The sequence below is a fragment of the Strix uralensis genome, chromosome 5, assembly GCF_047716275.1.
Source record: "Strix uralensis isolate ZFMK-TIS-50842 chromosome 5, bStrUra1, whole genome shotgun sequence".
In the NCBI taxonomy this organism is placed as follows: Eukaryota; Metazoa; Chordata; class Aves; order Strigiformes; family Strigidae; genus Strix; species Strix uralensis.
The window spans coordinates 46,327,685-46,339,121 of NC_133976.1; the positions used below are offsets into that span (position 1 = coordinate 46,327,685).

The 11,437-nt window shown below is 39.8% G+C and overlaps 2 protein-coding genes across 6 annotated transcripts in view; one reads left to right on the top strand and one right to left on the bottom strand.

Moving 5' to 3' along the window:
- Positions 1-404: 404 nt before the first annotated feature.
- CCDC59 (coiled-coil domain containing 59) lies at positions 405-7,990 on the bottom strand. Its single transcript, XM_074870688.1, has 4 exons — positions 7,715-7,990; positions 6,120-6,342; positions 3,645-3,744; positions 405-1,097 (listed from the first exon to the last, which is right to left on the bottom strand). Exons 1-4 carry the CDS (start codon positions 7,842-7,844, stop codon positions 936-938), a joined length of 615 nt encoding a protein of 204 aa, XP_074726789.1. The 5' UTR covers positions 7,845-7,990; the 3' UTR covers positions 405-935.
- Positions 7,978-11,437, top strand: part of METTL25 (methyltransferase like 25) — a 72,580-nt gene continuing 69,120 nt past the window's right edge. For 4 of the 5 annotated variants that reach the window (XM_074870687.1, XM_074870683.1, XM_074870686.1 and 1 more), the window contains exon 1: positions 7,978-8,236. In XM_074870687.1, coding sequence (XP_074726788.1) covers positions 7,978-8,236 — 259 coding nt within the window. Of the gene's footprint in view, positions 8,237-8,845; positions 9,253-11,437 lie in introns of all 5 variants that reach the window. The other variant, XM_074870685.1, reaches the window with a different exon arrangement.

An 11,437-nucleotide genomic window follows, 5' to 3' on the forward strand; every position in this document is an offset into this window, starting at 1 on the left:
CCTTACTTTAATGTCCAACTAGTCTTTATTATATGCAGAAAAACCCCCACTATTATGTCTTGACTGCCACAGTAGACTGAGGTAAAGGCAAAAGTATAATAGTATTATCCTGTATAAACTTATGGAAAATAGTTAACTTGCTTTATTGCAAACTTACTAGTTTTACTAAGAATGCTTTCATTTTATTGGGCCAAAGATGATTACTTGCATCTCCAAATGCAAAGGTTTAAAAGACTTCTTTTCGTACAGATGTTCCAAAGATTAGAAACTTGATATGCTCAACATACAACCTCAACCCATCTACCTGATCCATCACAGCTAGAAAGTCATACTTGTTTATGAACAAAATAAATCACCAAAGTATAAATCACCAAGCACAAAGTATATATTAAGTCTACAAGATCTTTACACTCAAACCATTTTGTTTTATTTTATTGTGAAGAATGATAAATAATAGCCATCCAAGTACAGTTCATGGACAAAATCCTATCCAACAGCACACAAAACACATTCCTAGCCTTGGCAGTTCTTGAGATATCAATTATATTGCATGTATCATTTTACTCCTCTCAAGTAAGCATAATTTTAGTAGTCACAATTGTAGGAAGTGTTAGAGCTAGAAAACAAATGCTTTAGATTATGTAGATTCATGTTCAGGTGGTACTAGGCTCTAATGATTTGGAATTCAGGATATTATACAGCTAATAGAATTTAAGTTTAGAAATACAGACCATTTATTCTCAAGCTACCAGATCTCTCTCCCTCTTAGCATAGAACACATATTTTCAGGATAAATATCCTCCGCTATTGGACTAATGAGATAAATCAAGCCAATGACAAAGTCATATAGAAGCAAAAAGACATTATTTATTAAAAGTAATTTAATAAAATGTCACAGGTAACTCAAAACCTGCAATTAACATGTATGCAGAGGTTTATGTATTTTGCTGTATTTTCTGAAGAAGAAAATCCATTTGTAAGTTTAGATTTGGCTGTCCTCTTTTTGTCTTCTTACTCAGTATTTTATAAGCTTCCATTTTCTTTTGCTTATACAACCGTTGAGCTGCTTCTCTTTGTTGTTTTCTTTTTTCTGCTTCCTGAAATTAAATAAATAGATATGATTATGGAATAATTACCTACCTTCTATAACTATGAAGCTATCTATAAGCAATAAAATTTCTTTTTGTAAAGATACTGGCAATTAGGTATTGTACTGACACTAGAAACAACCGTTAGTCAGGATGCTCTTTCAATGCATACTGCAATCAAAAGGTGTTATGTTGTCTAAAGCTTCAAGACAAGAGCTAAGTTTTCTTCAGTAGAACATCCTACGATAAGGTTTGTGTACTACTTCCCTCCTGTGAAATGAGCTCCCTGACTTTTCTCCTTAAGTGACAAAGTGGCAAAAATTTCTCACTTTCTCCCCTTGAGTGCAAGAAAGAAAGAGTCTGATCCAGCAGTCCCCATGTAAATGTCCTGCCAATCCAGATGTGCTAGGACACTGGACACATCTGCATGGGACTGGCAGATAGGATATGTGACACATCTGGACCTGAAAGTTGGGCAGGTTTGTGATATTGGGACAGCACCACAAGCAGTGTCACCTATGGCAACTTAATCATGACCAAACTATTAGTGACCTGTCCTCTTCAAAGCAACACAGACTGCTGTCTTTACTAAGAGGAAAAAAAAAAAAACCTAACCCAATTTTCAACTGTACAAACTTTCTGTGTTGAGGGGACAGCACACATACAATGAAAACACTAATGGAGGTACTTACACTATATGGATAATCATGACATTATGCTCAGTTTTTATAACATAGCTTACACCTCCTTCTCTAGTGTTGTAAAGTAGTTTGGGTAAACATCCACAAGCAAGCAAGCTAACTAGCTTGCTTCACTGATGTCCTATCAAAATATGCAAGACATCACAAATCAGGCTGAAGGCCTGCTTCAGTTCACTTGGATGATTTCTTCTCATAAAGCTTATTCTTTGAAATGCAGTGCCATGCTGCCCACAAAGGAAGATGTTTCTGCAGAATGCCCAAACAGATGATAATTTATCAATTATGTTTTTGTTTTCCACGGCATAGATTGCTTCTGTGATGTACAAAAATTAGTAAGAATGCTCTGTGATGTAGAATATAAAATTAACCAGAAATAATCCAAGAAAATATTTCTAAATAGAAATCTAAGAGGCATGGGGGGGTGGAGGGGAGGAAACCCCTGCAAAGATAGCATCTCTCCATTCAGAATGCTTCACTTATTTTACTGTAACCATGATTAATATTATTAATTCCTCTTTTTTTTTTTAACCACAGTAGCATCAACCTGTAATTCACTTCCTATCTAATAATTTTACTGCTGTTCAGCATCCTGTTGTAAACAACATCCATTTAAGCTACCAATCAAAGGCTTACTCAAAGCAAGTATGTGAATCTTTCTTAGTTGTTACTTATGTTCGTATTTTTTCTGATCTCTACTAAATCCTAGCTTTTTTATATAGTGCGGAGGCCAAAACTGTGCCTTTAAGCTTACTTCTTTTTCCAACATAAGTAACAGCAAATCCACTGTTTGCTAACATATATGAGGGCAAAGGATATGATCATATCAGTATTCCACATAAATGATTACTGTTACTGTGGCACTTAGCTGCTGTTTGTTTTGTCTAAATATCTTGAATAAGACCAAAAATGCTAACAACTCCCTCCAGGCAACTCTTATGTGCTGCTGAAAGAAAATTCCTTGCAGTCTTGCTGGGTTTTCATTTGTTCCTATTTCCTCTAAGGTGGTCATAACATGCATTTCTTTTAGCATGACCTGAATCTAACATGCAAAAAAGCAGCTCTCACTTGAACAACCATGTAACTCACCCAGAATCATGGATCAGCTTGCATAAAAATATTCTAGTTTTCAATACAGCTAAACTGTAGAGTTAATATGTTTTATCCAGCTATATATTTATGTAATATTTATACAGTAGTTACTGAAATTTAGTTTGTCAGCAGTAAGTAATACAACTTCTACAATGTGTGCCATTTTACAATGCAATGAACAACATACTGGGAAAGCACACAGTTAAATAAGGCTGTCTCAAATGAGTGATTTAACAGTGACAATATTAAGATACACCCTGAAAGAGTAAAGAATTAGAATGAGGGAAAAAAATTACTAAATATTATGGCCGTGGATACTATTACATCTAATTGTTTCACTGTTGGTCAAAGCACATAAAAAAGTAAAATGAAGACTGCATTATGGTAACACCGTAAGAAATAGGATGGATATTTCATTTTTCATCACGATGGTATTGCTATTACTTTCCTTTCTACAATATTTAAGAGGTCTGGTATAATCCACTGGGATATGCAGATCAAACTCAAGTTTTTCTTGATGTACCAACTGACATAATAAAATCCTGCCAATGGCAACTGCAAGACAGAAATAGTCAGAACAAAGAGAATGATAACTTTGAACACTTGCATGCCTGAATATCACTGTCAAGTTGAAAAAGACTGAAATACCAATACCTGTGTTCCTCTCCTATGGTTCTATTTGGGAACAGATGTAAGAGTGACAGGTAGAAATGGTATTAATCTAGTCTTTGTCTATAATCAAGAAAGATCTCTGTTTAAGATTTACCTCTTTCTTTCTAGCACGCTCAGCCTTTATTTTCTCATACTCTTCTTTTGCCTTCTGATTGGACGTTTTCTTCTTAAACTTCCCTTCAGACGTAACTGACCTGTAAGAACAAGTACATGTACTTCAGATGCAGACTATCACCAAGCAGACATAACCATATATCCCATAGCCACTGCAGAACCAGAGTCTTCCACTCTTTTTTGCATATTTAGAGAAGTATATTAGAAATACAGATTTCAGAAGGCTCATCCTTCTACACTGAATGGATACCTATTTGCACCACTCTTCCATGATACACAACACCATTACATGTAACGTCACGAGCAGCTAGCATGAAAACAGAGCAAAGTAAACTCCTCCAGTGCCAACTGTACCGAAGGCTGGACTGCACACAACTTTTAGTAACATGTATACCTTATCTACTGAACCTTCACATGGATGATGTTTCATGAAGCTTAAAAAGTGCCTAAAAGAGGGTTTTTCCACCCCCCATCATATGAGCTCTTCAGAGCTAGAAAAACTGAACACACTAGCTTAGAGCTGTATTATCTGTTTCTAGTTCTGACATACGGATGCAACTGCAGAGATATGAGGACAGCTAGCCATTAGCAGACTGCCTGCCAGAGAAGTCAGGCTGACATGGCAAGGTGAAAAAGCACAGTAGTAACAATGCCTTTCTAAAAGTTTCTTCCTGAAGGAGATGGCATATTATTGTCCTTAATGTTCTGAAATTAGGAACTGAAACTACGTTCCTTCCAAATTTCAGTATCAAAAACTGCCCAGGTATCTTTCACTAAAGAAAACATTACAAGAAAACCAGTGCCATTTGTCTGGCATTTACTGTCACACTACTCTGAGTGGATTTTTCTGGTTATTTAGTCTTATTCTTTTTTCTGATTCACAATAAAGCCATTACATAAACAGTGTGGTAGCAAAGACATTTCACACTTGAAAAACATAAGCCTTGCTAGATGTTTAAGTTGAAAACTAGCCATCATCATCTAGGAGACTTCAGGGAGACAATCAAAAAGGAAAGAGAAGGTATTTGCTTACACTTTCATTTAAAAATACCACTCTTCTGGAGGTGAAAAAAAAACCCCAAATCTTCGCTTTGTTCTCATCTCCATCTTGTGGCAATACTGTCTAACGACACCTCACCACCTCGAGTACAAAACTTAAATTGCAATATATGCTAAAAATAGATTTACCTAATCAAAATCTTATTTTACATTCCCATGGTACACTGAAGTCTACCTAACAGACCCTACGCAGCACATCACCTCACAGATTAGCAGTCACATTTTTTCAGAATTATTAATTCTGATTTACATTCACAATGACCATAGTTTAAGCAAAGTTAAAACCCCCTCTGGTTTAAAGAAAAACATCCATTCTATTTCAGACATCCCCACGAATTAACTGCCCATTCCAGACAAAAATCTACCTTTCTCCTACCGCTGGGCTTCGACCTGACTGCCTTTCTCCCCCTCTCTCCAGCTTTTTTCCCAGGAAAATTTAAATTTTGATACACCTTGGAATTCAAAGACTTATGACACTCCTTGTACTGAGGACAAAAGGGCATTATCTCAATCACTGTACTTGGAATACTGTTTACACTGCCATGAGAGTGTTAGACCCGAGTGACTATGCTTTTTGTTTTATTGCCACACCTCACCAAGATTTCAGGGGGAATTACTATCACACAGAGAAAAAAAATGGTTTAAGTTGTCCAACATTTGTTAGACTGCAAGTGAGAAACTCCGTTTGACTTCTCCCAACTATAAGTAAATTTAAAACAAAAAACCCAAAAAACCCAAACACCACTGGCAAACTACTATGACATCTCTATTATTTAAAATTACTACTTTGATCAAGAACACTTCATTGCCTTAAGGTTTTACTAAAGCCTCCATTTTTTTTTCTAAAGTTCACAGTTAAAATCACCCCAAAAAATAGCCATACCACAAAAGGGTAACTGCATACAGTATCGCTCATTTTAGCAGAAAAATAGTGCAATATGAAAACAACAATTTATCAAATTGGGAACTGAAACATAATGCAAAAAATGTTTCTAAAAAGTGACACTAATTTAAAAATACTGAGAATCAATTGAAAGGAAAACTCTGTAGACTCAAAAGCACACAACCTGAAAAGCAGGCTCTTATCTTTATAAATATGGTAAGAAATTGGCCACACACTTAGTGCTCTTGGGCTGAACCTTATCCTTAAAGTACAGTGGTAACTGTCAGACTATTTCTGCGGAATCAAGCCGTAAACATCATCAATTTTGCTTTCTGATTCTGATGCAAACACAACAAATTTTCTAACAATTAGGAAAAAATTTAAGACCTAATGGCATTTTTTTCAGTAAAGCAAATCACCGTACTGAAGTCCACGTAAAGTGTGAGATCTAAAATATTTCTTTAATGATGGAAACAATTACTTGTTTTTAGAGACATATTTTTAAAAACTTACTCTACTGCTTTGTTAAGTTTTTCTTCTGATAAAACTGAAACATCTGGAGCCCTGCGCCGTTTCTTAAGCATTTCTTCCTCAGCTAGATAAAGATGTTTCAAGTGCTCTGGGTAAGTATCAGTAAATTGATTATCGTGTTTTGAATGGACCTTTCTTCCCTTTTTCAATAATTTCCTGTATTGTCTTTCAATCTTTTGTTTTCTCCGAAATGCAAATCCTCGACCTGAAAACATAAGAAAAATGGAGTTAAATACATCTGCACTGAGGTAGTATCAAACCATTCAATTGCTGTCAGGACCATTTCAATCCATTTTCTTTCCAAAACAGAAAAAGCCACTACTTGTGCTAATTTTAATAAGGACCAGTCAAAAATTCAAGGAAAAAAAACAGTTATAAATCTGTTCCCTACTGTAGCATTGCAGCTTGTACAGATTTACCGAAAATTATTGGCTAAACCCTTGAGAGACGATGCCATTGCAAACATATTATTTAATGCACATTCAAACATTATACACCTTTGCCAATACTTTTCAAATCCAGTGAAAAGATATACCAACTTCTACTTTTGACAGCTTCATAAGCAACATCAAAATAGATTCCTAAAGACAGTCTCAAGAAGACACTAATAATAGCAATACTGGCTGCTCAAGTAGTCTGCAGCTGCAAGGCCACAGGGAAAGAAGAGTCACCAAATCACTGTATTATACTGTATTTATATCTTGTCACACAAATAGAATATTTATTGCTACTACTTTCTTTCTACACCTGTCCAGGAAGAGCTTCTCTACAACTTCAAAACTAGGCTACATCATACAAAGATTTAGCCTTAAAGGAAACATCAGGTAATGGTTTTTTCATTCTCAATCATTATATAACCACTTAGGTTAAACATGTTTTTTTTCCTAATAATTTTTATAGCATTAGTCTTAAAAGATACTGACTTTTATAACGTTCATTAACAAAATACTTTCTAAGGGCAGCAAGTCCAAATTAGTCCCAACTTTTGCTCTGATTCTTTCTCCAAAGTTGAAATTTCAGAAAAGTGATGCAAAAGCCGATTCTCATTTTCCTATCAGTTCTTTTTTACATTTGCATAACTACCTGTCAATAGTCTGAACCTGCTTTTAAATATGCTTCTATTTTAAGTATACAGCTTCACAGAAAACTAAAAGCGTGTCCTAAAACCGAGAACTATCAGTAGGCGGTCTGAGCGTGGCACTGAAGAAGAGCAGGCTCGGCAAATCCGGGCTCCGGGAGCTCCAGCTCACACAGGCCGTCCCCCACCAGCCTTACAGCCACCGGCCCCGAGCCCCCCGAGCCGCAGACCGACCACTCCCGTACTCTGCGTTTAACCACCCCACGGGCAGCGGACGAGGACGGGTCTCCGGGCTCCGCGACACGAAGCCCTTCACTGAGGCAGGCAGGCCTGACCCCGCCGCGGCCACCAGGCCCAAGCCAGCTCGGCGGCACGGCGGGAGGCCAAGGGCTGCGACCAGCGGGGCCGGGCCGAGCCTCCCTCAGCACCGTTTCTCCCACCACGAGGCGACCTCGAGCCAGCCGGCAGCCCGCCGCGGCTGCCCCACCACCCGACTCACCCTCCTGGACGCTGCCCAAGACGCCGCGCAGCAAGACGGGCCTCCACGGCCGCTTTCGGCGGGGACCGCGGCCCGCGGCGCCCGCATTTTCCGCCGCCGGTCCCGGCCGGCCGCACCGCGCCGCCGCCATCACCCTCCCGGCGTCACGCTGCGAGACGACGTCACAGCGCTGCACCGCCTTCGCTCGGCGCTCGATTCATCCGCCTCCCGGCCCGCAGCCCCGCCGGGCCGAGCACAGGCCCACGTCGCGGCCACCCGGCGCCATGTCGCGACCGTCCGGCGCGCTCCCGCCCCAGCTGTCGCCGGCGGCGGCGGCGGAGACGCTGCGGCGCGTAGCGCGGTTCCTGGCGCACGCGCTGCCGCTGTGCCGCGCCCACACGGTGGAGTTCTACACGCGCGGGCTGTGGGAGCGGCTGGTGGCGCCGCACCCCGCCGCCGTGCTGGAGACCCTGCGCGGCGGCGGGCCGCGGGCGCTACGGCGCCCCCTGGGGGAGGCCTCCGGCGCCGCGGCGGCGCTCTGGGGTGAGTCGGGGCGGGGGGCGCCGCCGGGGAAGGGGCGGGGCTCGGGGCGTCCGCAGGCCCTGCGGGGGGGCCCCGCTGGGGGCGGGAGCCGCCGGGGCTAGTGCTGCGGGGCGGCCCGCAGAGGTGTTGCGGCAGCGCGGGCTCCCGTGGCAGCAGGCTGCCTCCTGGTGTGCGTGGGCTGCTGGGGCCACCTGTGGGCCCCTCAGTGGCTCCCCCCTTCCAGCAGGTGTAGCATCGTTTCTTTTCTCCGTCTTAAGACCTCGTTGTCCTTCTGTGTTTGAAATGATTTTCCTTGCTTTAATAAAACAGGAGCATTTCACACCACTTTGCTGAGCTGCTTTTTTTTTTTTTTCCCGTACGTCTTCGCCTGCTGCCTTCCCCTGACTGTTCCCACATTGCTGCTGTATTAGTCTGCCCTCACCTGAAGCCATTTCTGCTTTTTCTTGCCTGTGTCTGCACCAGCAGCACTCATCTTTTCCAGGTTAATAGGATGTATTTGGAACCGTCACGGTTCAGATGAAGTATAGCCGTGGTGGGAGGAACTGTGCTTCAGGAGGCTCTCGGTGGTGATATGATGATGGTCTCATAAATTTCATCCTGTTTGTTTAGAAATGAAACTCCTGACTGTCCAACTCCTTTGCTCTGACTAATTTATGAAGAACAGAAGTAAAATGAACCAAAAAAGACCCCTCCACCTAAGTGGAAAGATGTAACAGTTAATAGTCCTCTGAATGTTGAAACTCTGGAAATGTGGAGGACAGCTGGAAAAGGCTTAAACACCACTTTCCTATATGTCTGTAATAATGAGTGTCTGGCAAAGGAAGACAGAAAGCAGTTTTATTTCTGACAAGACCTATTTAAGAAGCACTTCATATTTTCAGTAAATTTCAAGTAATTCAAGAGGAAGCCAGCTATGAAACGGTATTACTGAATTTACTGCAGTCCAAGTAGAAGGGAAACATACCAGTAACACGCCTTCAGGCAGAGCACGGAAATGAAGATAAAGAATCTGAAAGGTATGGTATTTGGGGGGACTGAGCCCAAGCAAAGAGATCAGTTTCAAAACTAAGGTGAAATTTCTGACAAAGCATTTAGCCGAGAAAAACCTGCATCATGCCAAAGCTTATGAAGCATAGATAGCTCTCCGAAATGCTATGTTAAATGACATGTGAGACAGGAAAGCATGTTGAGTATAATAGAAGGGTCCACAGAAAGTAGCATGTGGAGCTGTGTACTTTTTGGCATAGAAGACAAGCTAAGATAATGATTTGGATTTGGAGAGAGACTGAAGAACTGGGAATTGCTACATCACTTGTAACATTTCTCTCTTGGATCTAAAGACCTTCAAAACATTAACTCATTTTTAAAGGGTTGAGGTATCTGGGAAAAAACCTCACAGACTTTATTTGTTCATGAAAAAGACGCTGGATTATGAATTAACTTTGAGAGCCGGAGGGAAACAAGACAGTGGTCCAGTCAGCAACGAGAAGTGTTGGGAAGCACAGAGGAAAAACTTATCATAATTTGGACAGGTAATGCCAGAGTCACAACTGATTCAGAGCAATGGGACATAAAATTAAATGTAAATAGAGGCTGGAACAAAACTAATTGTTAGATAAGTCATCAAAAAGAAAACACTAAAGGAGAATTGCCCTGATCTTACGTGTTTCTATGGGAAAGCCCATGAAATGATTCAGACTCTGAAGTGGTGGCCTGTAGAGTAGAATCAGGAAAGCAGAGTATTGTTTAGTAGATTTTAAAATGGGAAAATCATTTAATGATCTATATTTGAAATGCATGTTACAGAATCTGATCTAGAAGTTACTGGAACAAAAGACAATTTATGGCTAAAATGAAGCACGTGTTTTAGAAGGGTATGAAGCCTTCACGCTGTGGCTAAAATATAGTATTTCTTCTTTGATTTCTGCAGGGATTATTTCTGCTCATTAAAAAAAAAAAGAGAGACTTGCTCTTTTTTCCTAGCCTCAAAATTTTGGTATGCTATTTAACATTTGGAAGGTTTTGAGACACTCTAAAAATGTCCCCGGTATCATGACAAAATTGGAGGCACTGTAATGGAATGGGCATGTGCTTGCTGATTTAGTGGTTCATGCCTGAGTCATTTGACTGCATGGTGTTTGTCCATCCAGTCATATGATGAAAATACACTGCAGTAGAATCCGAGTCTCTCAGTGAAGATACCTGCAAACATCTACCTGTATTTGCAAATGAATGCACCATTAACCTGTATTAAAATGAGGGTTGAGAAGCTTAATATTGTAGTTTATTTAAGTGCATTAGTACAACTTAATAATGTTAGAAATCAGAAAGCAACCATTAGAGATCTTGAAACTTAAACAGAAATGACTCATCCTTATATTCCTCTAAAATATCAACTGTGGGTGTGGTGGTTCTTCAAAATTATCAGATATTTAAATGTTAGTTATTTATATTTACCTTGAAATGCGTACTAAAAGGCTTTTATAACATGCTATCATTCACAGAACTACCTTTTTTTTTTGGAGTGTGGCTATGAAAATAGTTTTATTTTGCATGTTCAAATGATATTGTGGCTATGTACCCCAAGTACCTTACTCAAAATATGTGTAAAATGACCTTTTGATTTCACATGATAAAACCTTTGCTTCCAAAGAGTTTGAGAAGTTTTACATTATACATTCACAATCCCCAAACTATTACGAAAAGTTTTCTAGAATCTGTTCCCATAGAGATCCCAAATTATTGGGAAACATAAACTACATTTGACAGAATTGATCTGAAAATGTGAAGTTGTCAGTTCATACTCACATAGCTCTGCACACTAAAAAGTGACATTATTGCAGATTGGCACAAAACTTTTTCTGCACAATATTTTATGTTACTATAGGGATTTTGACAAATACATATGCTGAATTGTAGTTTTAGAAGCTAGCAAGCAAGAAATTACAATTCTGTTGTATTACATGCAAGAAGATAATCATGTTACTACAGAACATTATATTACATGTTCTATAAATCAGTTTCAAAGAATATTTTTGGATACTCATCAGATGATATTTCATTATAATGACCATATAAAGGGTGGAGCCCTTGTTTTCAGTTGTACCCTGCAGAAAAGCTTCAGATCCATTTTTAGATATAGAAAACTTTTATATTTTTATACATCAAAAAGCTGACATTTGCTATATTGCATCTTGTTTA

What these genes read in the sequence shown, in the direction of transcription:
- CCDC59 (XM_074870688.1), bottom strand. Translation starts at nt 7,844, where the DNA reads ATGGCGGCGGCGCGGTGCGGCCGGCCGGGACCGGCGGCGGAAAATGCG. An exon ending in CTTGGGCAGCGTCCAGGAGG is followed by an intron (nt 6,343 to 7,714) that starts GTGAGTCGGGTG and finishes TTATGTTTTCAG; the next exon opens with GTCGAGGATTTGCATTTCGG. An exon ending in AAACTTAACAAAGCAGTAGA is followed by an intron (nt 3,745 to 6,119) that starts GTAAGTTTTTAA and finishes TTGTTCTTACAG; the next exon opens with GTCAGTTACGTCTGAAGGGA.